At 39.9% G+C, this 27,608-nt stretch overlaps 1 protein-coding gene across 3 annotated transcripts in view; it reads left to right on the forward strand.

Moving 5' to 3' along the window:
- Positions 1-27,608, forward strand: part of LOC113970651 (E1A-binding protein p400-like) — a 48,685-nt gene that overhangs the window by 1,620 nt on the left and 19,457 nt on the right. The window contains exons 2-28 of one of the 3 annotated variants that reach the window (XM_027689793.1): positions 297-1,649; positions 3,795-3,905; positions 7,477-7,567; positions 7,989-8,096; positions 8,805-9,184; positions 9,401-9,706; positions 10,363-10,548; positions 11,894-12,034; positions 12,142-12,220; positions 12,502-12,554; positions 13,652-13,709; positions 14,372-14,461; positions 15,642-15,749; positions 16,298-16,491; positions 16,688-16,865; positions 17,299-17,435; positions 17,781-17,950; positions 18,442-18,616; positions 19,007-19,143; positions 19,735-19,921; positions 20,852-21,018; positions 21,846-22,000; positions 22,509-22,745; positions 23,812-23,976; positions 24,805-24,972; positions 25,993-26,072; positions 26,871-27,169. In XM_027689793.1, the coding sequence (XP_027545594.1) occupies positions 327-1,649; positions 3,795-3,905; positions 7,477-7,567; positions 7,989-8,096; positions 8,805-9,184; positions 9,401-9,706; positions 10,363-10,548; positions 11,894-12,034; positions 12,142-12,220; positions 12,502-12,554; positions 13,652-13,709; positions 14,372-14,461; positions 15,642-15,749; positions 16,298-16,491; positions 16,688-16,865; positions 17,299-17,435; positions 17,781-17,950; positions 18,442-18,616; positions 19,007-19,143; positions 19,735-19,921; positions 20,852-21,018; positions 21,846-22,000; positions 22,509-22,745; positions 23,812-23,976; positions 24,805-24,972; positions 25,993-26,072; positions 26,871-27,169 (5,483 nt within the window). In that variant the 5' untranslated portion in view covers positions 297-326. Of the gene's footprint in view, positions 1-296; positions 1,650-3,794; positions 3,906-7,476; positions 7,568-7,988; positions 8,097-8,804; positions 9,185-9,400; positions 9,707-10,362; positions 10,549-11,893; positions 12,035-12,141; positions 12,221-12,501; positions 12,555-13,651; positions 13,710-14,371; positions 14,462-15,641; positions 15,750-16,297; positions 16,492-16,687; positions 16,866-17,298; positions 17,436-17,780; positions 17,951-18,441; positions 18,617-19,006; positions 19,144-19,734; positions 19,922-20,851; positions 21,019-21,845; positions 22,001-22,508; positions 22,746-23,811; positions 23,977-24,804; positions 24,973-25,980; positions 26,073-26,870; positions 27,170-27,608 lie in introns of all 3 variants that reach the window. The other 2 variants (XM_027689794.1, XM_027689796.1) reach the window with 2 other exon arrangements.

A 27,608-nucleotide genomic window follows, 5' to 3' on the forward strand; every position in this document is an offset into this window, starting at 1 on the left:
GGGAACATATCGTTCTTTAGTTATGATATTCCGTAGTTATGATGATGTTATAGTTATAATATATTCTATATCGTAACTATTCAATAGCACTTTGTTAACTAGAGAAATGTATGAGGGATTTAAGTGAGCGTTGGTTGTTCTGAGGGTTTTGGATAATTTGAAACATTTTAAGTAACTACCAAACCAGGATAAGAGAGTTCTTGCTACAAGGGAGTCTTTCTAATGGTAACTAAATAGTTTCAGCTACAGAAGTGTTTTTACCTTCCCTGAATTTCTGCTTTTGTGTATTTCTTTAGAGTATACTGTAAAACCCTAGATCAGTGAGAATGCACCATGGTAATGGTCCTCAGAATGCCCAGCGCCAGCTCCAGAGGTCCAGGTCCTTCACAGGCAGTGAGGGAGAAGAACAACAGGCAAACCTACCCCAGTCCCCCGCAGCTTCTTTTGCGCCCTCTGCAAGTCCATCTGCCCCCCAGTCCCCCAGCTACCAAATCCAGCAGTTCATCATGAGCCGGAGCCCGGTGGCAGGGCAGAATGTGAACATCACTCTGCAGAACGTGGGCCCCGTGGCCTCGGGAAACCAGCAGATCACCCTGACCCCGCTGCCACTGCCCAACCCCACGTCCCCGAGCTTCCAGTTCAGCCCCCAGCAGAGGCGGTTCGAGCATGGATCCCCGTCCTACATCCAGGTTACTTCCCCGCTGCCCCAGCAAGTGCAGTCCCAGAGCCCCACCCAGCCCAACCCTGTGCCGGTGCAGACGCTGCCCAACGTCCGGGCCGGCACTCCGGGCCCTGGCCTGGGAATGTGCAGCCAGAGCCCTACGAGGGGATTTGTGGACGCCAGCGTGCTCGTGAGACAAATCAGCTTGAGCCCTTCCAACGGGGGACACTTTGTGTACCAGGAAGGACCGGGAATTGCACAGATTGCTCAAGGAGCTGCTGCACAAGTGCAGCTTCCATCCTCCGGGGCGCCGGCGACGGTGAGGGAGCGCCGGCTGTCGCAGCCCCACTCGCAGTCTGGGGGCACCATCCACCATCTGGGCCCTCAGAGCCCCGTGGCCAGCGGGGCCAATATGCAATCCTTGACTAGCCCGGGCCACATCACGACGACCAGCTTGCCACCCCAAATCAGCAATATTATCCAAGGGCAGCTTATGCAGCAGCAGCAGCAAGTGCTTCAAGGGCAGCAGCTGGGTAGACCCATTGGATTTGACAGGACTTCTGGTGGATTGATAGCGGGAGTTGGAGGACCTGGTGCCTTTGGGATGACATCGCCTCCTCCTCCCACAAGTCCTTCACGGGCCACTGTGCCACAGGGGCTGTCGAGTCTTCCTCTTACTCCTACAGCTAATACAGCAGTGAAAAAACAACCCAAAAAGTTGGAGGAGATTCCTCCTGCCAACCAAGAGACTGCTCAAATGAGGAAACTGTGTTTGGATCATCACCATAAGCAGATGGAAATTCTTAAGGAAACTTTTAAGGAATGTTTGATTGAACTGTTTTTCCTGCAACATCTTCAAGGGAATATGATGGACTTTTTAGCTTTCAAGAAGAAACATTGTGTTCCACTCCAGGCATACCTGAGGCAAAATGACTTGGATCTAGAGGAGGAAGAAGAAGAAGAACAATCCGAGGTCATCAATGATGAGGTAAGAAATCTGTCAGTTAACGTTTTTGGAATAAAATCCTAGGTGAAGTTGTAACATCTTGATTGTGAAGTATTAAAGAATGTGACAGGACCTGAAAAATTGTTTTTACTTGATGAAGTGTGGCAGTTTTTCATTTAATGGGTGGCCTGAGAGAATGCAGTTGTGCTAGGTAGTGTGTGTCATGGGTCAGTTTGAGTGTGCTGTTAGATATATGTATTTGAAAGAAAAGAGTAGAGAGGTGAAAGGAGCTTTCGTTGTTCTGGTTAGTAGCACACTAATAAAGATAGTATTAGTGTGGAAGCTGATTTAAACTGTCAGAGAGGACATGACTAGGAATTGGCGTTTAAATTTCACTTACTAGGCTCACACAAACCAAAAAAGAACAAGCAGAAAGAGTTACAAGAGGTTAACCTGTATTTGACTCGTGTGACTGTGGTTAGATAGATGTTACTGAAGCTCAGTGTTTCTGTGGCAACAAAAAAATCTGAATTAATGTAATTAATTGGAGGGAACATGTGAATCATCATGTGTAAGGGTCCATGGTTGTGCATCACGTTACTGAGGCTGCCCTGGAGCTTTGTGCAGGTCTGAACCATTGAACAACCAGCACTTACAGACTGGTCGTTAGCAAGTGTTTAAATTACGAACTAACTTGAATCCCTTGTTTATTGATGTCAAAGGACTTGAAACAAGCTTGTCACAGAAAGGTGCTCAGCAGCTTTTCCTGCACGTTTGTACCTGTTTGTGCAGCTGTTGACCCCCAGCACCCTGTGGGTGGTGCAGAGCCTGCCCATGAGCCTACATGGCATGTGGTTGCAGCAGGGTAGATATAAGTGATGCCCCTGCATCACTTGGCACTCAGAAATACCTTTTAAAATTTGTGAAAATTTCTATGGGTGTAGAGCTGCCAGTCTGTAGAAGAAGGAAACCTGTTATGTAAACAAACTTGTATTGCTTTGAATACCTGTTAGTAACGAGTGCCTTAAGTGAAAGTTGATGACTGTTAGGTGTGAATCATTAGCAGTCATATCTTCAGTTGGAATTTGTGGGAAATTTTAACAGTTTAGCAGCTGGAGTTTAATTTGTTTGTTGCTTTGTTGTCTAAACTTCCTGATTGGGAAAAATATATTTCTGCTTGTGGTAGTTATTGATAATTTTGAAGGATTAATTTCTCCCTATATAAAGTAACATAAAAGCTAGCCTGTTACTGTAACTTATTGGCAGTGGATATTCAGTATTTTTTTTCACCTGGTTTGTGTTTTGTCAAATTGTTTAGGTGTTCTTGTTGGTTGCGTGTTTGTCAGCCGAAATACCAGGTATTTTTAACTCCCATCTGCACATTTTGAGGGCTCTTTAGTGGGTGTGAATTGTGCAGGTTCACTGAAGCCAGTGGTGCTGCTACACTTTACAATCAGCTGAGGCTCTGCCCCTGGGTGTTTGGAGTTTGCTGTACTTCACTGCCTTCTCGTGGTAGATCCTCCTTTGTTTGTGGAAGCCACTTGTCCCTGTAGCTGCTGGAGAATTCTGCAAAACACAACAGCAAAAGTCTTTGAGTGTTTTCAAGTGATGAATCCTTCTGCAGTATTATGACATCTTTTGAGTATGTTCTTTCTTTGTATTTTTTTTTTTGTCGTCTTCTGTTTAATTTCCCCCTCCCCTCTCTTTATCACTTTCTGCTAAAGCAACGCGCTTCATCCCTTGCCTGGAAAGGTTGATCTCTTTGGGAATTCGAGGGGAGAGCGAATGGTGGCTGTGCTCATTGCTTAAATAAATGTTGAAGCTCTCTTACGTTCAAACTGTCTGTCATGCTAATTTGTTGTCCGTTAGCAGCAGCAATCATTAAATTTAAAACACACTTTTATGTTAACTGCATTTAAGAAAAGGTTTCCAGTGACGAGAAGTCACTACAAACAGTCAAGGCTGTGCTCTGTTCTGCTATTAAAAGTAAGACAGAACTCTAAAAACGGGCTGTGCTCAAACCAAGCTGCACTGATGGTGGTTTAGTTATTATCCCCTCTTCACTGAGGTGCCATCAGTACCCAAAGGAGTGTGTTGAACAGTTAAAAAAAAAAAAAAAAGAAGAAAAACTTTTAAAAAGAAAATGATTCTCCCTTCTTTTTTTTTTTCCCAAAATATTTCTCTCAGGTAAAGGTTGTGACAGGAAAGGATGGGCAGACTGGTACTCCTGTCGCTATAGCAACCCAGCTTCCTCCAAATGTTTCTGCTGCTTTTTCATCCCAGCAGCAACCATTTCAGGTACTTTTCAATGGTTCTAAAATGTAGTTTCATCCCAGATTTTTTTTCTTCATTCAGATTTGATATTTCTTAGATGAATTAGAATTTTCCCAAAAGCCCATCCCTTATCATCTAAACAAAACAAAAAAACCTTTGCAGTCTTCAAATGCATCAGTATAACTGAAGCCTTGAGGAAGTTAAAGCTTTGTCTCCAGGTTGCTGGCTTATTTCATTAACCTTCAGCTTGAATGTTTTCACTTTGGTTTGTTTGTCTTTTGTTTCCCTAATGCATTTGGTTCATTTGTGCATTCTGCATAGTAATAATATGGATTCTTTGTCTGTGGCATTGTAATTGTGAATTTCTTCTAAATTTCTTTTCTTTTTTTTCCCCTTTACGTATTAAAGGTTTAGAGTGTGGCTACAGAAGGTTTTGGATTTGCCTTTCCTGAAATGTTTTAAACAACAATACTAACCCTCTGACACAATTTGTTTTAACTAATTAACTCCTTTCCATTAGCTCTGCCGTAAACCTTGCAAAGAAGAAACGGAAGGTCTTTTTTTACTATATAACTTCTTTTTAATGATTTTTTTTTTTCTCATGAGAGAATGCTGAAGAAAGTGAAGAAAGAAATGTGATAGTCAGTGCAAATTTTTATGGATCAGTGATGATGCAACTTTTAAGTTCAGGCTAGTATGGGTGTGTGCAGCTGCCTTCAACTCTGTTTTACCCAGACACCATTGTTAATATACCCTGGGAATAATACACCCTGATTCAGCTGTCCAGTCTGTACTGCCTTTATCTAGGCTTTGGAAAATGGAGGGTTCAGTGAAATATGAAATGGGTTGTGTTTCTGTGTGTAACCAAAGGCATGTTCCCTGTGCTGGTGGACAAAGGAGTCGTGTAGTGAAGAGACTTGCACTGAGAGTTCTTCCTTGTGGCCAATATTGACACGTCTTCCAAGTCTCCTTAGGCAGTCAGGCTTCATCTAAGTTTAAAACATGTAATATTATATCAGTTTATTTATTGTAGTGATTAGGGTTATCATCACACTGTAGCTACAGCAGTGGTGAACTAGTCCTGGAAGTATTGTACCATTTCAGACCAGTTTCAGAGGAACTGGTTCATGCTAAGAGCATACAAACTGTCTGTGTGATAATGACCTTTCAGCACAAACTGCCCACAGAAAGTAGCATCTCTTTCCATCAGTCTTTCTCTTTGCAACTGTTTATAGAGAAGTAATGTGTCCCAATCAGCATCACCATTCAAATCTGAGTGCATAAGTGCAGCACTCAGAATGATTATTGTGGCTGTGCTGCATAATCATGACCTCTGGAGAGCTAGAGTATTTTAATTAAAGTTGGGACAGTTTTAGTCTAATACTAGTGGTATGTGACTGCAATTTATAAAGGCATAACATCTCTGCTCTTTGAAGTGTCTGCCCTAAATTACATGGTGATAATGCAGACAGGTGGGAGGCATATTCTTAAGAAAATGCCGCTCAAACATCCTAAAGTAGAGATACAGCCTGAAACTGTGAGTAGGTGATCATCCAGAGTGAGAGTGCAGGTGAGATAAATGGCATTTGAAGGGGAGTTTGGAGAATGTGCTTTCTTAAATTGATGTCCCAGACAGCATTTGATGCAAAAGGGACATAAGCTGAATTTGTTAGTTAATTCAGTAGCGTTATACAAAATAAGTTCTTGTGACTTATTTTGAAAGTTCTATAAATGTTCAAGTGTAGGATACTCTGCCAGACACTGGCTGTTGGACTTGAAATATGCTGCATGTCAGCCTTGTGAGAAGACAAATATTTGAAAACTTAATCCTGTTGAGTGTGAGATGATAGTGAGCTGTGACCACTGGGGACAAGTATGAGTCAGAGATTCTTAAACCCAAAATTTACATCTTAAGGCTGTGACTGTATCCCTGGAGTGGCCACAAATGCCCTCACAGCAGCAAAGAGATTAAATGTTATTAATTCATAGCTATTGATTGTGTCTGAGTGCCATGAGATATATTCAGCTCAAGAAGGAGTGTTTGAAACACAGTCATTTTAGGTGACGTTGTCTATGGTTGTTAATACCATTTGATGAAGCACTGAAGATGCAGGATGTGACTGCTGTAGTTTATTTTAATATAGACTGGTGTTTGCTTCTGTAGGTTTAATTTACATGGGTAAAATTTCTATTAAAAATTAGAGAAGAGAATACCTGTAAATAAGCTAGAAGATTCTTACGGGAAATTACTGTCTTTGCTACGTTGTCATAAAAAATTTTCACTACATTTGTAAACCCTTTCTGTACCTCGACATGGCAAAGGCTCTCACCATCAGAAAATTACACTTTGAGATCTAGAGTGCTAAATTAGCTCATTTCCTAGGACCTAGAGACTGTCATACATAAAGTATGTGTTTTCTGATGGAATCTCTTAAGACATTTTTTGGGGTAGCCCTTACTTTTCTCATATTAAGTTTCATAGTAGAATATTGGGTATGGCATGGCAAAATACTGAGGAGAATTGAAAAGTATGACGTGGAAACTCACTTAAAGGAATTGGACTTGCACAAACACTGATGGACATTAATAAGTACTTGCCAGTATGCTGAGGATTCAAAGAGCACAAAATTGTCAAATACCCAAACTTGTTTGCTTCAGTGATCCTGCATGTAAGCTGCCACCTGTGTTTACTTCTGAAAGGATTCTCTAGGATATATTTGTGCCATCATTATCAATATTAAATGTAATGATTTAAACATGAAGTTTGAATGCACTGTATAATCTCACTGAAGCTAAATTCAAAACTTGCTGGATCAGATTCCTTTTGCATCTCAATATCAGTCGTGCTCTTCCAGGCCTGTCAATTCATAGTCTCTGTGCTGTTTATGCTCAGACAAAATGAATAGTAATTTCTGGTGAGCTCTGATGTCACCTTACCCTTATGGCAATATTTTTTCTCCTCAGTGACTTTATTCACGGTACTCATTTTGCCAGCTGTGCAAACAGGCACAAGTCTAGCATCTGGAAAACTGGAATTGGAACTTGTGTACCTTGGCTGAGGTTCTTTTATTCCATCATCTGAGTTTTAGCAGTTTTTCCTGAAGTGTTTCAAGGGTAGCTCTCACAGAGCTCTATCCTGAGTGTGAGAGTGGTAGAGACTCAATAAACTTAAATTGTTTTCAGGATGAGAGTTAATTTGTGTGTTAGTCATGTTTCACACAGAGGTAATACACTAGTGAAAATTTCCATTTATTAAAAAAAAGTAATAAAAAATACTGGGCAAGTTTGGGGTCTTTTTGCATATGCCATTTTCCTGGGTTTGGTATCACTTTTAACAAAATGTAGGTGTGTATTATGTATAACCAACTTCATCAGTTTAGTTCCCATTTTAAAATCTACCCTCAACGAAGACTATCTGTGCATTGTGGACATCTAAAACTTGATAGCAGATGTTGAATGAGTCGTGTTTCCTTTCCCACAGCTGTTCTGAAGGATTTGTTCTGTGCTGGCCTCTTTAGATCCCTTTGTAAATTATACCCTGGTGTCAGACCATCTACAGATTGAACTTGTGTGGTTTGTTTTCTCTTCCCCGTAGCAAACGCATACAGGGACTGCAGGAACGGGGACTGTGAGCACCATAGAGATTGAAGCTTTTAAGAGGCAGCAGCAGGCCCTTGCACCAGCAGGTATGTTCCACAGGCACAGTTTCACTTTGGTTCTTTCCTTTTTCCAAACAGTGAATGGAGCCCACTGTTCTGTAACTCTTGAAATCCGGTTTTGCCTCACCTCGGGAATTGCCAGATCCTTCGGACTATCTACTGTGAATGGTGCTGTGTGAAGAGTGCACTCCACTCACAGTACATAGGCCTGGATTTGGCAGGCATGGAGACTTTGTTAGGTTGATTGTTCTGGCTGAGAAGATTGGAGATGGCCAACTTGAAGTCAGAGGGACTTGACTGCCCTTGGAGCATGTTCTTCATAAATGCTACACATGTATTAGTAGTCGTAGCTTTCTGAGCTGGCGTCGGAATCATGTGTAGTAGTTTGCTTTGTAAAACTGAACCCATTCCATTGTACCATGCCATAAATGGAATTTGAATATCACAGATTCGTCTAAGAGACCACGAATTGAAGTGGGCCGTCATGGGATGGTTTTTCAGCACCCGGGTGTGGCTTCAGGAGTTCCTCTTCAACAGCTAATGCCAACGGCACAAGGTACTGTGTCACCACATGCCAATTGCACATTAATTTAACAAGGAGATGTTAGTGATGGGACTAGAAACTTGGGCTTCCGGCCTTCCAAGATCCTAGTCCCACCACACACTTCTCCATGTAAATTAATACTTGGTATGCAATGCCTGGTTTGTTTAAGGAGCTGAGTGACGGGCTCCAAAGGTGCATGTGGGCATGGAAATACGTCACAGGTGCTGATGCAAAAATGGCTAATCTGAGAATTCTGGAACTGAGCCAAATGACTTATAAAAAGGAAACTACCTAATTTGAACACCATGAAAAATTTTTATTCATTAGTCATGCCAAGCTTTAGAATACATGTTAGAGTGAATGCGTTAAGAACTAAGTAGTATTTAGACTTGATGCTGTTGTTTTAGGTTAAATTCCTTTAGTTCACCAGTTGGTTTTTTTTTTTTTTTGAGTACACGAAATTTAGAAGACCTATAATGACATGCTCTTTCATAGTTGCTGTGCTCCAAATTTTAGTTACAGTCCTGTGCATGAAGTACTTCGTTGTTTATTGTAATGGTGATTTATTTTGTGATTGTGATGTGGTATTTTCAAGTGATGGTGTCTTGTGGCAAAGTAAGTAACAAAACACTCTTATTTGCAGTTGATTTCCTCTTTATATCAGTAGAGAGAACTGGACATTTTGATCTCATCTGTGCTGTGTTTCCCCTTGCCTTGTAGGTGGAATGCCTCCCACTCCTCAGACCGTGCAGCTGACGGGGCAGAAGCAGAGCCAGCAGCAGTACGACCCCTCCAAGGGCCCTCCGGTGCAGAACGCGGCCAGCCTGCACACACCACCCCCCCAGCTGCCAGGGAGGCTGCAGCCCACCAACGTGCCCATGACATCCCTGCCAGCCACCCTGCAGCTCTCACAGCAGCAGCCACAGATCGTGGAGTCTCCGGCTCAGCCTCAGATCCAGGTGAAGATCCAGCCTCAAAGTGTGCCCCTGACGGCCGCTCCGCTCCCAGCACCGCTCCAACAGCAGGTGCCACCAGCAATCCACGTGCAAGGACAGACCCCAAGCCAAGTGTCACAGCCACAAGCTACAGCACAGCAACAGGTATGGGAATTTTGTTGGGGTGAAAAGACGTTTGTTTCAATGTCCCATAAAATCTAAGGATGTTATCTTCATTTTTTAATTCTACTGGACGCTTAAATCCTTTCCTTATAAAACTGCAGGTGTACATTTTTTATTCAGTTAAAGTCTTCATTATGTTCTGCTGTAATGTAGCCCAAGTGTCAAATCCTAAACTCATCCCATGTGTTTCTTGGGCAGACTGTGACTCTGACACGACCATCTGCAGATGCTGCTCAGACTTCTCAGCGTCTCACAGCAAACACGGCCCCACCTACCTCATCCACGGCGCCAGCAACGGTCTCAGGCACAACACCCCCTTCTCCATACCCAGTGCAAACAAACAGGACCTCTCCAGCCACAAACAAATCCCTGTCTCCTATTGCATCCAAACCTCCAGGCTTGGCAGTGGCAGCAGCAGCCCCTAAAACACAAAGTCCAGCTCAGAATGCGGCAGCGGTACCGCAGGAGAACTCTCAAGACAAGCTTGCTGAGCAAGTAAAGCTGGTAAGATATTCTTAATTTTTCCCCAGAACTCATGGACAGTCAACACACAGTAACAATTAACATGAGTGATGTGTTTTGAGTTACGAAAATGGCTGGTTTTTGTGGCAGAGGGTGGTTGGGGGTTTTTTTCAGACCGCTTTACATACTGAGTTTTGTTTTTGTGAGCATTCAGAGAAGTTGAAGACAACTTCCTGGTCTTCTTACTGTTGTTGTGTTCTTTCTGTTGATTCTGTCTACTCATTGGAGGTGACTGCGACCTTACTTATTTTTATAATTAACTGGAGGTGTTGTTTTGCTTATTCAACAGGAACCTTGTTTCTTTTTTCACAAAATCAAGCAGTATTAATAATGAAGATATATTTATCTTCTGTGGATAAATACATATGCAGTTCCAGTTTATTTAAAAAAAAAGGTTTTTTGATTGCAGTTTGCATATGTCTTATAATTTTTTTGTGCTGTCCACTAGACCTTTTTTATCCCGTTACTTAACAAAATGCCTCTTGTAATACAGGTCCAAGTACTATGATTCTCTTTATATATAAGTTGAATTTAGTCCAGTAATTTAATGAAGTGGGAGCAATTACTATTTTTCTATGGTTCTGCTACTTAAGGTGCATTCTGCAGCTTCACTGTAACTACCTGTACTTCTTTTTAAGGAAAATCAAATCCATCAGAGAATAGCAGAACTGAGAAAGGAAGGTTTGTGGTCCCCGAGGCGACTGCCTAAACTCCAGGAGGCTCCAAGACCAAAATCTCACTGGGATTATTTGCTGGAAGAAATGCAGTGGATGGCAACTGATTTTGCCCAAGAGAGGAAGTGGAAGATGGCAACAGCTAAGAAGGTACTTGAAAAACATTTTTTAACTGAGAACAATCAATGTTGGTACCACTCAGCTTGGTAGCAAAGCTATTTAAGTATCTTTTCCTACAGATGGAAGTGATGGGAAGATGAGGCACCAGTTTTTAACTCAAATGGGAAGCCTTGTTGTCAGCTTTGGATATTGTAGCATTTGAAAAAGACTAGATAATTGTATGGTTTGTGGATGCAAGTAATAGTTCAGGATTTTGTGGATTTTATTCCTCTGGAAATCAAATAGCTTGTTTGGGGACCCACTCAGTATGTTGACTGGGTCGCATTTAAAAAGTAGAGCTATCATGTCTCTCTCACAAATTAGTTATGTCCTCTCAACCAAGAGTAAATACAGAATTTTGTAAATAACTTCCACTGGGTTATCTGTCTAATTCTTCTTTCCTAATCTCAGAAAAAAAATAAGGTTAAAGACAGCAGTGGAAACATGGTAGAGAACTGTTTCCATAGGGGAAGAGAGCAGCACAGTGGGAGTACAGTAATGGAATGGAAATTGGGATGGTGTGAGATGAAATATCTAAAATCTGTTTGTTTAGAACAAGCAAGAGTTTTCTGTAGATTCCAGCAATGTTGCACTTTGTTTTGATATATTTATGACCAGCTTAGGGTAATGAAGAGAGCAACAGAAGGTTTAAATTGCCATGTTTTCTACTGTATATTCTGAAATAATGGAAACTCAGAAGCAAAGTATTGAAATAGGTGTATCCTTTTGTACAATAAATATCTGTATTTTGCATATAATTTAAATCTGGATTTCCATTTGTGGCCAATGGTAGGTTTTTAAAAATAGGAGAAACAGGAGGGGCAAATATGAAATGATCCTTCCCCTGGCACTGTGCTGCAGACTTCTGGAAGTCAATGTTTTAGGGGCCTCCTGAGCTAAAGTTGCAATCAAGTCAGTCTTAACAGCCATTGACTGATCTTTCACTCATGTATGTACACTCTTTTTGAACTCATTTTAGCTTTGGTCTCTGACATTTTGTGGTGTGATTTCTGTGACTTCATATGTGCTGTCTGAACAAACAGTTTTGTGTGTTTGCTGCTGCTTTCAGTAGGGTTTTTTGTAATTTTTGTTTTGAGAGAGTGAATTAAGAGTTTTTCTACTTGATTGCTTGGTTATAGGTCTTGTATTTTCTTTCTTTTATTTGGGTTTCATGTCTGTTGCTTTACTGGCATGGTAAGAATTAGAAATATTGGAGGTAAGTGCTACGTGTGTAAAGCTATGGTCAATATCTGGCTGCTGATAACCACTCTAATGTTAAGGAATGCAGTGATATGTATTTTGAGGTAATCTAATTCAGTATCTCATGGTATTTTAGATGGTAAGAACTGTGGCTCGTTATCATGAAGAAAAGAAACTTAATGAAGAGCGAGCTAAAAGGGAAGAACAGAACAAACTGAGGCGAATTGCTGCATCCATTGCCAGAGAAATAGAATATTTCTGGTCTAACATTGAGCAGGTAAAGTACCAATTTACTCAGACTTGTGCAGGTTGTGGTGGTTTTTTCATCTTCAGTAATTTATTTATGAAATGTAAGTGCTTTACTAGTCCTGGTTTACATTTCAGGTTGTTGAAATAAAACTGCAAATTGAATTTCAAGAGAAAAGGAAAAAAGCTTTGAATTTAAAGAGAATTTCGAGGAAAGGTAATTGTATTCCATTTTCATAAGAAATACAGTCCAAATACTGATGCTATTATTTTATAAAATTTCACTCAGTGCAGGTTAATCTTCTTGGTGATAGAATTGTGAGTTGCTAATAAAAGGTTGTGAATAGGTCTGAATGATGAGTTATGGGGGTTTTATGTTTGTGTGCTAGATTTTGTTAATAATTCCTGTGTTTTATGTTGAATACATTTAAAAGTTCATGTAAGAAATGTAAAATTGCTAAGTGATTAATGCATACATCAAGTATAATGATTTTCCAGGTAAGGATGCAAAGGCTGCAGAAGACCTTTTTTTGGAGAAAGAAAGTGAAATGGTAAGTCTTTTTCTGTTTCTTAAAAAACCCATCAAATTAGTTTAAGTGATTCTACATATGTGAAACAGTTCTGGTAGAGGTGATTTTCTTTTTTTTTTAATACATGATGATGATAAGCAGATTTCACTGTATTTACTGACAAACACACAGTCACAAGCACAAATCTGATTTTTTTCTGGTTAGGAACCCCAGCTTTTAACAGGGAAGTGGATTGTGATTGATCCATGTCTTTAATGGCTCTGAATCATTCATTCTAAGATTGAAAACCAAAAAGCTGTACAAATTAGGTGCCAGATTTGGGCAGGAGTTTCATGTACTACAACCAGGAGTAGACTTTGTGGGGCAGGAAAAGTGTTTTCAGGTGTTCAGTGAAGATATATCTGCTGAGAGATGGAGGTATATGTTACAGAATGGACCAGACTGAATGAAACTTAGGTATCTTTTGCTGTAGATGAAATGTGTGCTAGGACTCCTTGGCTGTGTCTGTGCAATTGGAAAAAAAAAATGGACAAGGAATTGTTCTGAGGCCCTCAGCCATCTGTCATGGCACAGCTGATGCCCACATGCTGAAATACTCCCCCTTCACCAAGCAGAATGCCTGCATCTGAATTTCCTGTTAGGAACAGGCTTTAGCTTGTGTTGTCAGCCAGACTGTGGCCCAGCACTGGCTGTGAGAGCTGATTTGCAGAGGCTGAACCATTCCCCAGAGTGTACTGGACAGCTGAGACCATTGTAGGCCTGTGCCATGTCCCTTTTCTATTGACTAGTGAAAAAATTTAGTCCTCGATTCCAACCTGAATGAAAGTTCTGTGCCTCAATAATGTTTTAAAGGGAAAGAGTGTACTATGGCTCTGTAGCACAGCTGGACCTGAATAATTTACCCACAAACGCTGGAAGTGACTGATGACACATTCCCTTCAATACAGAAGCACAGTTTCTGTTTTTGTGTGGCCAGGAAAGTGCTAATAGGTGTTGGGGTCTATCAGCAAATGCTGTTGTGTCTGCAAGCCGTTTTTTGCTTTCTTTAAAAAACAAACAAAACCCCCTGCTTATGTTTCTTGTCTATGATTTTAAATATTTTAATTATTTAATGCTAGGGGGGTTCATCATCTGGAAGGAAAAGAAAGGCAAGCACATCTTTAACTGATGAGGAAGGTAAGTTGCTTCCCAAAATTGGGCATCCATAGCATAATACATAAATTGTGTATTAAAACCACAGATTTTCAATCTATTACTGTGTGGCTACTGTGCTTTTCACAAACCAAATACCAACCTTCATCTGTTTCATAGGAAGATGAGATAGTCAATTAGATATTAAATTGTCCTTAGAAGAGCTTCAGTGAAAATTTGAAGTTTCCCTGAAAATACACTGCCATCATTGTTGGTGGATTTTAACTCCTTCTGTCCTCATTCCTTCATTTATCAAACCTTACTAGTGGTCTTAAACTTCTTTTGAGGATTTCAGACTGAAATATCCATCTATTTTAGGTCCTTTCTTGTGATGACAACTGTGTTGTGTTTCTGACAAAGACAATCCCCTGTTTAAAGCTACAGAATAACCTGCCTCTGGTGAACATTGTCAATCAACACTGAACTACCTTCTGTCCTGAGGCAGAAGTGCTTCTCTCCTTTTCACTTACCTTTTAAATTTTATATATAGTTGGTTTGAGATTTTCTCTTCCATACCTGTTTCATTGTTTTCAAATCCTGCTGACTTATAATATTCTATATGAGTACACTTCAGGGGTATATAATTACAAACCTCCTGAATTGTTGTGTAATTTGAATGCCGAGATTTGCATTTGTTTTTCTTGCAGTTGAAGATGAAGAAGAAACAATTGAAGAACAAGAAGCTAAAGAAGGAAACATAAACCATCAAACTGAATTGTCTACTCTAGCCAAAGAAGGTTTGTGTGTGGCTTGATTTTTTGTGGTGGGCTCTGAAACAGCAGGTGAAAACATGTAGCAATTATTATATTTGTAAAGAGGATTATAGATGAGAAATTGAGTGTATTCAGATGTTCAGTCCTAAGTAGTCAGTATTTATTTTTTTCTGTTTGGAAAGCTGCAGCAGGTCATTTATGGGATGATGATGGACATCTGTACTTTGTAAAAACAGTCCATGTACTTAAACCAGTTATCACACAAGGAGGCTTGAGAAAAAGTATTTCTCCACTGAAGCACTGCACTGAAACCTTACAGCAAGACTCTCAACCTAAGTTCTAGGAGAGCATGATAAACACTTAAGACCAGGATTGCATCAGATGAACATTTTATTATCAGCTGTCTTGAGTATCTCAGAAGGGTTTTGTGACTGGTCTGAAAGGGCACTGAAGTGCTGATCTTGAGGGTGTATAAATACTTGAAGATGGGAGGCTTTTAGGGACAGTGCTCTGGCTGGCAGCTCTCTTTCATTAGCAGCATAACTGCTGTGCTGAGCTTGATGTGTGCAAGGCATCCCATAGGGATGGTGTCACTTACCGTGGTGAAAACCCTGCTGATTTTGAGAGACAGGCTTCCCATTAAGCTGAGTCCTCCTGGCAGTTAATAGCAGTTCCCAAATCCGTTTGTTTGGTCTGTTTGGCAGCTTAGTGGCTGCAGCAAAACTGGCCAGTTGGAGGGATTACAACTCTTGGCCAGTCAGCCAAGTTCCTAATGAGGATGTTTGCTGATTGACTGGCCACTGCCATCATGCTCATTCCTACTTCAGCAGATCAGACAAGGGATTGTGGAGCTGCTGTTTAGAAGGGCTGAGGGACAACTCAGTTTTGAAACTCTGAAGTCTTGAATTGTCTTCCAGCCACTCAGCTGGATTTGATGCCCCTACCTGCCCAGCTAGGGGTTTACTAAGGGTTGTAGGGTGGGTTTATAATACAGTAAAAAGCAAACTGGGAGAGCAAACTGCTTGGTGTAATGCCAAGTGTTCTCTCTAATCAAGGTTATTAAATAAATACTGCCATCATCCACCTAATAATTGCCTTTTAAATTAACTGTACAATTGTGAAGAATGTAGTGAGATTAAAGTCATTGGTATCAATTGTTCTAAGTTTAGATATTTATAAACTTGCCTCCTTTAATGACCTTCAGCTGAATTGCCTCTGGAAGATTTGGTAAAGATGTATGAAGGTGCCTTTGCAGAAAATTTTCACTGGCCCCAGCCAAAGCCTGACAGTGAAGAGGACAGCAGTGAGGAAGGCAAGTTAATTTTTCTTCAGAAGAAGTTGTGCTGATTTACAAGGTGAAATAAGTTGCTTGGCTCTTCGGGTCTCTGTGAAAAGACATTTTGTTCTAGGGAAAAACGTACATTGAGTGAATCACATTTAAAATTTCTCAGTTCATGACAGGAGGGTAGTGTTTGCCTGTCTTAAAGTCAAGATGTGTGCGATTCTCAGGAACAGTACACTCTGTAGGTAGCTATAATTAAACATCTGTTCTGTACTAACATGATGATAGAACTACATATTTGAAGATAGGTTTTAAGTAGTATAAGAGAACCTCCCTAGAAGCTGTGAAAAGCTAATGGTCATGTTAGCCTAGCTAGTGTGAATGTCCAGAACACGTACATGATTATGAGCTTAGGCTATTTTAATTTTGTCTTGACTGGCTTGAAAATTACAGAATTGTTTTTAAAAGTTAACTGCCTCCTTTTCTTTTCCCTGTCTGAATTCTAATCATCTCAGTTCCTTTGTGTAACTGCTACTCAAGTTTATTTTAGATGCCAATGTAATTTTTCTCTCTCCTAGAAATGGAAGACCATCTCTCTGACAGGGAGAGCCCCCAGAAGGAAGTTGTGCTCATAGACTCCCTTCTCAGCATTGACCAGTACAAGGGCATAGACAGATCAAGTCCTCCCAAGAAGCACATGCGAGACATAGCAGAGGTTGCTGCTGCAGCAGAGATGCTGTTACCTAAAGGCAGTTCCAGGATAACAACAGCAGTAAGAATCCCTGTTTTCTGCTACTGTGTGTGTGCTTATGTTTACATAAAGTATGCTTTTTTCCATAATTTTTCAGATTTTAAGCAACAAATTACAGTAATTTTTTTTCTCGTTATCAAGCTATAGAATGGTTATGCCTGATGCCACGCTCTGTGGATTTAACTCAGAAAAAAATATCAAATCATTAATATTACAGGTAAAATACAACACTCCATCACTGCTATATGGCTCTCTCAGAGAATATCAGAAAATTGGGCTTGATTGGCTGGCAAAGCTGTACAGGAAGAATCTCAATGGCATCCTGGCAGATGAGGCTGGGCTTGGGAAAACAGTGCAAATTATTGCCTTTTTTGCCCACTTGGCTTGTAATGAAGGTAAGTTCATTGGCCTAACAGTTTTAGGCAGGTACTGGACCAGCATTATCTTTGTGAATTGTAACCTAGGGTCATTTTTCTTCTGGTGAACCATATCAGACTTTAGTTCATGCTCAGAGTGAGATTATGTCAGAAAAACTTTGTTATATAGTGTGACATAGGGGTGCCATCTAATCAAGTAGAGTTTGATCAATCTGCTGTTACCTGCTAGGGGACAAAATTCTTATGAATTCTTCTAAATTCTTACTAGTATAGAAAAGCCTTACAAATTGTTTAATGACCGGGAATTAAAATACCTCTGTTTTTTGTTATTGGATCTCATTTTTAGTGATTAATTTAGTGCACTGCACTTTTAAAATCAAGGGAGAATATGAGCCACATGAATTGGAAGCAGTCTGTTTCTAGTGTTAACTGCTATGTTTCCCTTCTGTAGGGAACTGGGGCCCTCACCTTGTTGTTGTACGGAGCTGTAATATATTGAAATGGGAGCTGGAATTGAAACGCTGGTGCCCGGGCTTGAAAATACTTCTCTACTTTGGGAGCCAAAGGGAACTTAGGGCAAAAAGACAGGTACTGTATTTTGCAACTCTTCAAGTGTTTAAGACCTTGCATTTATCTATGTATTCCTTACATCGTGGTGCAATATGAGAAGTTTTAACATTATAAGCTGGTTTACAGAGACATTCACACCTCACAGTTGCAGGTTTTCAAAGGCATTTTTGGAACCCCTTGGCATTGAGCAAAACATGCAATACTTCACCTGCTTTCTGAACTGACTATAATCCAAAGACTAAGACTTTCTCTTAGAATGGGTCACAGTGTCTTTCTGTTCTTAGTGAAGAAATAGCTGGTTGGAAGATATTTGAGAGTTCTGCCTTAACTTCCCTGTCTCATCCTCTCTTTCCTTTTCCGTAGGAATGGACAGAACCCAACAGCTTCAATGTGTGCATCACTTCCTACAAACAGCTGTTCAAAGGCCACCCAGCATTTATGAAAATGCGATGGAAATACTTAATAGTAGATGAGATGCAACAAATAAAGAATATGACTGAGAAACACTGGGAGGCACTGTTCAGTCTCCGCAGGTACGGAGCAGAGAATTGTTTTCCTGCTGGCAGTGGGTTTTTCTCTTTTCATATCACACAGTTCTTAACAGAAAACTGATAAAAAGAGACCCCTATTGACTTCATCTGCCCAAATTCCTGTGCAACGAGCACCTATAGAGAGGTGCCTTTATTTGAAACAATCAGGATTCAGAGACATGCTCGGGATATTTTTGTTTCCACTATCATAACATTATAATTCTTCTTTGCTGATACTCTGTACTCTCAAACAGATCCCCTTATATGTACTGATGCTCTGCAATGAGGAAGCTGTTTTGGTGGTATATTCAGGATTAACAAGATAATTTATCCTAGGTTTAATTTTATTAACTCTAGTTAATTCTGCTGTGTATCTTACAAACATAAAGCTACAGTAATCAGTGTCCTTTTCATAATGATATGAATATTGGTGTCCTTTTCATAATGATAATCACTAAATGCTGTGTCAATTAAAAATCTTCTTTAATTCACAGCCAGCATCGTTTGCTGCTGATAGACACTCCTTTGCACAACACACTGATGGAGCTGTGGACGATGGTCCATTTTCTGATTCCAGGAATTTCCAGACCTTACCTAGATTTTCCAGTAAAAGCACCTAATGAGGAGAACCAGGATTATTGCCATAAACTGGTCATCAGGTTACACAGAGTATGTTGTCATTTTTCTCATCTGTCCTATTACAGCTGTTGGGGAGGGAGGGGAATAAAAATATGTGGTTCAGCTCAAAATTACTGTCCTTTCTTAATACTTTTTTCAATTCAAAGAGAAAATCTTGCTGAAAGCAGGGGGTTCTGCTACCACAAGAATACAAAGATTTCTTTTAAAAATAATACAGGGCTCAGATTTTGAAGCATGACATGCAGAAATTAAAGAACAAATTAATATATCCAACTGTGTGCACAACAGCGTGATCACATATAGCATATGGGGTTTATCACATCAAATCCCTTAGGTGTGAATAAGTTTAGCTTCCTGTTGTAAAATTGCATCTTTGAAGTGAGAATTTTTTTTCCCCTCCTCAACCATGAAATGTTTCAGATGATTCAGCCCTTTATTTTGCGGAGATCAAAGAGAGATGTCGAGAAGCAGCTGACGAAGAAATACGAGCACGTGCTGAAGTGCCGCCTGTCCAATCGACAGAAAGCCATGTATGAAGATGTCATATTACAACCAGGGTAAGGAGTTAAAACAGTAAGTAAAAAGTGCTGTCACTTTTATTGCTTAAGCAAGGAAATAAATTGTCGCGCTTGGAAGTGTTTTAGCGCTTTTCTGACACTTTCTGTTATGACCAGTGACTAGGATGTGATTGCATTGTAAACTAGAATTACAGGCAAGTGGTGCTATGGCCTTATGATAAAACCTAAAAATTGAGTTGTAATGGTAAGGTTTGCTGCTATTTTGTTTTAATATTTGTCTCTAATGAGTGGGTCTTCCTGTTTTTTTTGAAGCCCTAAGTGTTTTTCCTCACACCCACCCAGGTGGCAATTGATAGGTGCAGGTATGAAACAGAAACAAAGCAGGTAGAGGATAGGGAGCTGCATAGGTTGTATTTGTGAGGCAGCACTGGTTCTTAAGTTTCATGTTTCCAAATCTGCTTTTGGTACAGTGCTGCTTAAAATGCTCTAGAAAGATCTAGGTAAAATCTAAACTTGTTTTAAGACTTTTGCATAACATACTGCATTGCACGTTCTCACCTTGCTGATTTAGGGACACCTCCATAAAAAGTGTACATAAATCAACGTATTTCTGTATAATTTAATTGGTAGAACCCAAGAAGCCCTCAAAAGTGGACACTTCATCAGTGTCCTGCATGTCCTGATGCAGCTGCAGCGGATTTGTAATCACCCTGATCTGATAAACCCCCGACTTTCAAGCACCTCTTTTGTATCAGAAACACTGGAATACAGAACAGCATCTCTGGTACTGAGTGCCCTGGAAAGGGATATTTGGAAGGTGAGTAGAAAAGTTAATTTTTTTTTTCTCTCTCAGTGCCCTGGCAGAATTTCAGTATTTGTATTGTTTTCATATATGTGAAAAGTCTACCTGAAGTTTATAAATAGAAGAAATTCATTATTCCATAACTGTGCCTACCAAGTGTGTTCTTGCTGGATCTCTTTCTTTGTAATAGTGGTTTGAGCTTTTCAAGTTGTTTGTAAACGGTATTTTTTCATTAACTACTTGGTCAAAGAGAAATTAGCTTTGCTTTCATGTTTGCAGGAATTTTCCAATGCTGAAAACACTCTGGGTAGCACAGTGCTTGTTTATGGCATTCTGTAATTTTCTTTTTGCTTTCAGTAGCTAAAGGAAAGCAAGACTTTCTCTTTTTCACATGAGAGTAAATGCTCTGTTTCAGTGACTAAATTAGTACATTTCTGTTAATGCATTTGAAGTACCACTATTTCTGTTATTGTTAAACAAGTGATCCCCTTCTTTGAGATGATCAAAGGAAATAATTGCATTAGAAAGAACTGTGAGTGATGGAGCAGCTGAAGTTTTTTATTTTATTTCCGTCCTTCATATTTTTCTACTCCTAAATTATAGTTTGGAATTAGAGCTTGATAATTAACAAACACCTAAGAGTTCTACTTAATTCTTTGGAATTTATGATATGTGAAGAATTCTTAAATGTGCCTTGCTTTGATTTCTGTAACTGGCTAATGACTTCAGTTCTTGTAGTGCTTGAAATGGGATTGTCAATTTAAGATACATTTCCAAGGTTTCTAGACAGTTTTGGTTAATAATTAATAGTTTACTTTTTAAACTTAAACCATTTATTTCAAGTTAAAAATATATATATGGAAATTTAATTCAGCATAGAACATAAAGAGGACTTAACTGTTTGGGTCATCACATAAAACAAACCTTATTTTACAATATCTCTAGGAATCAGACCTGTCTCTTTTTGATCTCATTGGAATGGAAAACAAAATGACTCGTTATGAAGCACAAATGTTGCCAAAACAAAAGGTTACTAGAAAGTTGATTGAAGAAATCTACAGCTCCCCTCCACCACCAGCTAGGCCCACCCCAGTGAAGCTCAAACCAAGCAGGTATGTACTCCTGCACTCCTTTTAAGCTGGAATTACAGCAGGAAAAGGTCCTTCGGTGCTTTACAGAGTTCTGTCTGCATCTCTGCTCATGGGATCCACACAAAACCTCAGGCTTGACTTTGGGTTTTATTATTCTCTTGCTTTCTTGTTTACCCTTGAAAATAAGGATTCTGTTTTAATAGTTTTTTGAGGCATACCATTCCATTGGAAGTTAGTTGATGGATTTCCCATAGTTTTGACTTCACCAGCAGATGAACTTTGTTCTTGGGGACCTTGTTTATGCCAACTGAGTGTTGTTTTGCAAAATTAGCATGGAGATAATTCAAGACTAAGCTGGGCCTACAGTGTTAGCTCTGCTTGCAGTGTTATGTAAGAGATATATAAAGTTTTATAGCAGTAAATTTTTGAAGAGTATTTCTCTCCTAATCAAGTAGTGATCTCAGAGTACGATGGAACTGTTTTTCTGATGCAGAAGAGGTGCCTGGTGACCTGCAGCGTGTTAATGTCTCTGGAGATAATATGAGAGCCCTGTTCTTTTTCCAGATATTGACCCAGCCTCTTTAAGCTGTTTGCTGTAATTCTGATGCATCCTGCATTAAACTGGGTGCATGGCAATGGAAGTTCTCTTTCTTGGACTTAGCAAAATCTCTCTGGAGTGTCCACTCAGGAAGTTGCTGGAGTGGCGAGTCTCGCCAGCTTCAGCCATTAGCAAGAAGGAGATTTGCATCTGACGCGCTCAGTTTACACTTTCCTCGGGGGACAGAGTTTATTTTTAAAGACCAAACTGTGATCTTCCCATAGACTTCGAGTTTTCATTTCCTTTTCAGGCTGTTCCAGCCTGTTCAGTACGGTCAGAAGCCCGAGGGCAGGACTGTGGTTTTCCCAAGCACTCAAGTGCAGCGCACGGTGACCACGGCGACGGTGACTCAGCAGGGACAAGTGCGAGGCAGATCACCCATAGCCACGGTGTCCTCCAACCAAGGTAAGGGAGTTAGTGCTGCCTTGGTCACTTGCACCTCTGCCTAGGCAGATACAAGTTAGTCTGTTTAATAGAATTCCTTTTCCCTCTAGCTTAATGGTCTAGAATACTAATGGCTTAAAAATACCAACAGACTAATTGCCAGTAAATTTCCCCACTAGTTTCTACAGTAATGCAAAACTAAGCTTTGTGTAACCTGTTAGCATATGGAGTAAATATGGCACAGTTGGTATTTAAACCCCCAAGGCGTCTAGTGTTCTGTCAAAGATGGGAATTTACAGTGCTTTTATGTATTTGTTTAGCCTTTAAACAATGCTTTCCAAATAGATAATGTTGTAAAAATAGGATGGAGTAAAAAGTGTGGCTAGAAATCCCAGTCTGTAAGGACAAGCCGTTCCTGTAGCCGTTTTAACATCCTGTCGGAAGGTTTCTTTTTAATGCAGGTTGTTTTAAAAAAGAGCGGAGTTAAAAACCTCTAACAGCTTGCCCAAACAACCCTTATTGATTGCAGCCGCAGCAGCACAGTTTCAGACAACTCAGGCTTCCACCAGTGCTCCAAGACACCAGCCCGCAGCGACCTTCACCACAGCAACTAGCACAGCCAACCCTGTGAAACCGCGGGGCCAGACCTCTGCGCCGGCCCCTCAGCCAGGCCAGGCCCAGCCACAGCCCCCCCCGCACACCATCCAACAGAGTGTGCTGCCTCAGAGGCTGGTTCTCACCTCTCAGGCCCAGGCACGGTTGCCTAGTAAGTGGCCTCCCCTTTCAAGGTTTCTCCCACCTTTGTACTACAATGAGGTTAAGTTACTAGGCACCCTAAGATGTGTACAGAATCGTTGTTTTTTTTTCACTCTTCTGATTAGCCTTGCTCAGTACATTGCTTTCATGACCAAGGAAAATCGAAAATTGGATAAGAAACAATAGAATTGCTGTGGACATACATTAGCGGTGTCAACTTAATCTCCTATTTCTGCATGTTTCTTCTGCTGGCAAGACTTCCTTCAGACCAAATGTTTTAGCTCTATCCTAATTATTCCTTTCATGTTAAACACTAATCCATCTGCTAAAGGCCTCTCTCGCGGAGAGGGACGTCGCAACTGTTAGGCAGAGAAAAGCGATGAGGCTTTGCTTTAAGGTTGTATGTGCACTGCCTATTAGCATGTGTAGAGAGTACTGAGCACTGATTGTATTAATTTTATCTCTGGGGTAATGCACTGCCTTTACAAAAGCTAAATTTTCACACCAATGTTTTCTCGATATCATAAAACTTATTGCTTAAATGCCTCTAACCTTTCTGCATTTAAAGCACAAAAAGCTTTGTCCTTCGTCACTTTAAAGCTTTTTGGTTTGTCTAAATGCAGATCGCTTAATATAAATTATGTTTCATCAGCAAATTTGTGGCCATTTCAAATTTACAGTGCCACACGTGTGATTATTTTAATTTCTTCCTTAAACCTTTCTTCATGCTCTTGAAAAGGCAGTGAAAATCACTTTAATGTCTTTACTCGTTCTGTTACAAAGTGTCACATGAGTTTTCAGGTAGCTCTTAACTTTTTTTTGCTAATGGAAGTGGTAATTTCTAAAATGTTGATGTTCTTACCCTTTAAACAATCAGCTTCTTTCCAGTTTGTCCAACAAATATAGAAAGCAATACCTGCTTAACTTTTATATGACACTTTTGATGCACTAAGTATAATTATGCATGGAAGGCGCTTCAGCACCAGTTTACTAACCAAAGCGTAGAATTGTGAATACTGAACAACTCGCCTCCCACTTTGATTTTGTTTTTTAATGCCTGTTTCCCCCCTTAACAGGTGGTGAGGTAGTAAAAATAGCCCAGCTGGCTTCTATAGCAGGAGCACAAGGCAGGATCGCTCAGCCAGAGACGCCGGTAACGCTGCAGTTCCAAGGGAACAAGTTCACTTTGTCACACAGTCAACTTCGCCAGCTCACTGCAGGGCAGCCCCTGCAGTTACAAGGTACTTATTTCAAAACAGGGAGTTTTCCATTATTTAGGGTGCTCATGTTTTGATATGGGCAACATGTTCCTTATTGCTGTGTGTTAAGGAGATTTTTCCGTCCCTGCTGCTTGCACTGCTCTGCTCTTCCTATTTTCTGAGTGAGACAGGGATGCCAAGGTCCCTCTGGTTTTAAAAATTAGTGCCTATCAAATGAAAGATGTGGGTAATTTCCTTTTCTGTATTGTTTTCCAAAATTTTATTATTTAATTTGTTTTCACATCCATGCAATGCAGCTACAGTAAGGTGAGGCATTATTTGATATAAACTCCGTGGTGAGCAGAAACAGACAAAACTGAGGACATTGTTGGTTTGTTCTGAAATGGTGTAAATAATACTTCAAGGTTGGTGTGCTTCTGAATTTTGACCCAACTATTGCCCTGACCTGAGTGCTCTACCTACAATACATTTTGCCCCCAAATTTCCCTTGCTGGTGGTGTGTGTTGCCAAATTTGAGAGAACCTACATATCTTGATTCTGTGTGGCCAACAAAATAAATAGAGGGAATATTAAGTGAAGATTTTTTGGTTGATTGGATTTTGTCTAAATTCTGTACAAACACCTAGATTAGAATGATACCCCTGTGACAAGAAACCCCTCATTAAGACTTGGTTGTTTCTCTCCTATTGCATGTTGTGGCAGATTGGTGTAGTGAACTTGTCTGGGAAAATTTAACATAGTTTGAAACAGCAGTGATCAGTTTGCAAGAGGAATGGGTTTTGCTAGAGAAAATTATTTATTGTTTTCCATTCTATTCAACCTAATGTGTTTTAAAATCCTCCCTTGCAGGAAGTGTCCTTCAGATTGTGTCAGCACCTGGCCAGCAGTACCTGAGACCTCAGGGCCCAGTTGTCATGCAGACAGTGTCCCAAGCAGGAACTGTGCAGAATGCTCTGAATGCTTTAGGAAACCAGCATCAGACAGGTGTCCCAACTTCCACAGCAGTGACACAGCAAGGTGGGTTTTCCAGCCTGAAGAACTGTCTCTGTCTAAATATTCAATTACTAAAATCACATTGATATATAACTCCAAGCTGTTACAGATCATAATTCCGTAACTGGAGTTCAGAAGGAGGTAAACTATGAGGCAAATCCTTCTCATTTGTGCATGATGTGTACTGGAGATTGTAGATAATTTTTAGTACAAACCTGGGAGAGCTTGAAGCTTTATTATAGATGTATTTTTATTTGCCAGTTTTGCTTTAGGTCAAAGTTTAGTGGGAAGAAGTGAATTTGAAATACTTTGCTAATTTATGCAAAGAAAAGTCAGGGGTGATTATTTTTTATACTGAGAGAGAATGTCCAACAATTCCCTCCATTTTTCCACATTGATTCTGCTTTTATCTAATTATCTTCTCTAGTTGATCAAGCTACAGTTTTCCTTTGCCCTCTGCAAGTGTTGCTTAGGTGTTCAGCACCTTGCTGCGAATGTGATCAGTTCTTTGCTTAAAAACACAGCCAAGATGTTGATCAAAAATAATAGAGAAATTAGTGCATTTACAACAGAACAGCAGATTTTTAAATTATATAAATTGAAATACAGCACTAGGAGATCATTCACTGGAAATGGCCATCTGCTGTAATTTTTTTGTGGTTATAAACTATTCCCTCAAAACAGACTGTTTTCTGTTCCATTTCAATGTATTAATGTGTGGAATGCTACTGAGATTGCATTGTATAGTTTCATCAATTTGTAGATACACTGAATTGATATGTTTTCTGAAAAATCTTAGATGATTTTAGATAAATTAGAACAATCTTTTCCTGAGTTAGAGTATGACTTCTAAATGTTAATACATATTGCACTACACATGACATTTTGATTAAAGTACAAATGCAGCTGGTCTTTGTACAAAAATTTGTCTGCAATAATGATGTCATAGCTATGAAATGTCTGCTTATTCCAAATAATAAAGGAGAGCAATCTTCAGAAGAATAAATATATAAACACAAGGTTTATCCTCAGTTTGTATTCCAGGTAGAGCTGCAGTTGCCAATTTGCCATCTGGTGACATGGGAGCAGTGTTAAAACCAGCACCTACACATGGACAGTCACAGGTACTCCATTTTTATTTTCTTATGGAAACACAACTTTTCAGAATCAATACTAAATCCATGTAATAGTTGGAAGCTATAATTTGCAAAGCTGGAATTAATTAGGAACTTTGATAATTACCAAGTAGGTAAAAAAACCCCAACTTTTGTCAGTGTTTCAGGTTGACAGATCTGATGCATTTTCATCCATAATCCACAGTTTAAAATAAATTCTGGTGTATAAAAGCATCTGACAGCTTTCTTGTGCTGTGATAGCAGACAGGTTCTTTTAACTGTAATATATTGTAATTATGTAGCCATGCATAAATTAAGGAATCATGAGATTTTCTATGTGTGTTGAACACAAAGACAGGCAAATTTTAATAGATTTCTAATCTTAAGAAGTTTTTAGAAAAGATACTCAAGCAACTTCTAAAGCATCAGGAAACATCAAGTATATATCAAACTGTGCAAGGACCAGCACCTTATCAATTAATGTGTTAATTGAAATGTCCCAAATATTAATGATTAATTTTGTTTTATTTCCAAAGCTACGAAAATGTACTTCAAAAAAAATGAGAAGATACTAAACTAGGATAGAATTGACTCCCTAATATGAATTGAATTTAGCTGCAGTCTGCAAATTTTGTCTGAAATTTGTGCCTTTTGTGACTGGTCTCAGTGGCAGTTACAAAGTGAGATGCTGGTGGTATAAAGCACACAGTACTCTGACCCTCATAGCTTCATTCTAAAGGAACTCATATTCCTCGGTGATTGTGATGAGCAGCAAATGTGGTTTTTTTCCAACTTTTCTTGGCGAAGGAGACGTACGAGGAGAAGAACCGGCTTCTGAAGGAGCGCCTGGACAGGATATTTTCCGGCAACGAGCGCCGTTGCTCGCGGGCCCCGGTGTACGGCAGAGACGTGCTGAGTGTTTGCTCTTTGGCTGGGGAAAGGAAGCCCTCCCAGCTGGCTCCCAGTGAAGCCAACAGCTGGAGGTGGGCTGGCTTTGTCAACTGTTGCCTTTCTTCAAGTGCCTCCGGAGGAACGAGTAACCCTTTGCAAGAAATGATCCTGAGCTTGGTTCAGCAACAAGAATCTCTAAAAGATGTTGTTGACAGGTAATGTGGGACTCTGCCTTATAAGCCTTTACCACGTCTAGTTATTTCTAAAACACTCTTTTTCACAGAACCTGTGTTTCTGTTCATGAGCTTTTTTGGTTTAGACTGATATATTTAGCAGTAAGTGATGTTCAGCATGGACATAAAAATGACAGTCACTTCTGTTTCATTCAGGATCTTTATAATAAAGAGTTTTCAGTGTCTCATTCCTAATTTCAAAACCAGATTTAACTGACCATACTTAAGCTTACATTTGTACACTTTGGATTTACTTGTGAGCCAATTAACAAGAGTTAAGATCCAGAGATGCAGGCACAAACTAGTTTAGCCAAGACCAGCATGTAGTGGATAGCATTTGACAGGCTGAAAATTATTGCTGCCATCTATGATTATAAATGATCATTTTGTGTGTAGCTTTTTAAATTGGTATTCCCTTGTT

This window comes from Neopelma chrysocephalum, unplaced genomic scaffold (genome assembly GCF_003984885.1).
Source record: "Neopelma chrysocephalum unplaced genomic scaffold, ASM398488v2 Primary Assembly neopelma1_77, whole genome shotgun sequence".
In the NCBI taxonomy this organism is placed as follows: Eukaryota; Metazoa; Chordata; class Aves; order Passeriformes; family Pipridae; genus Neopelma; species Neopelma chrysocephalum.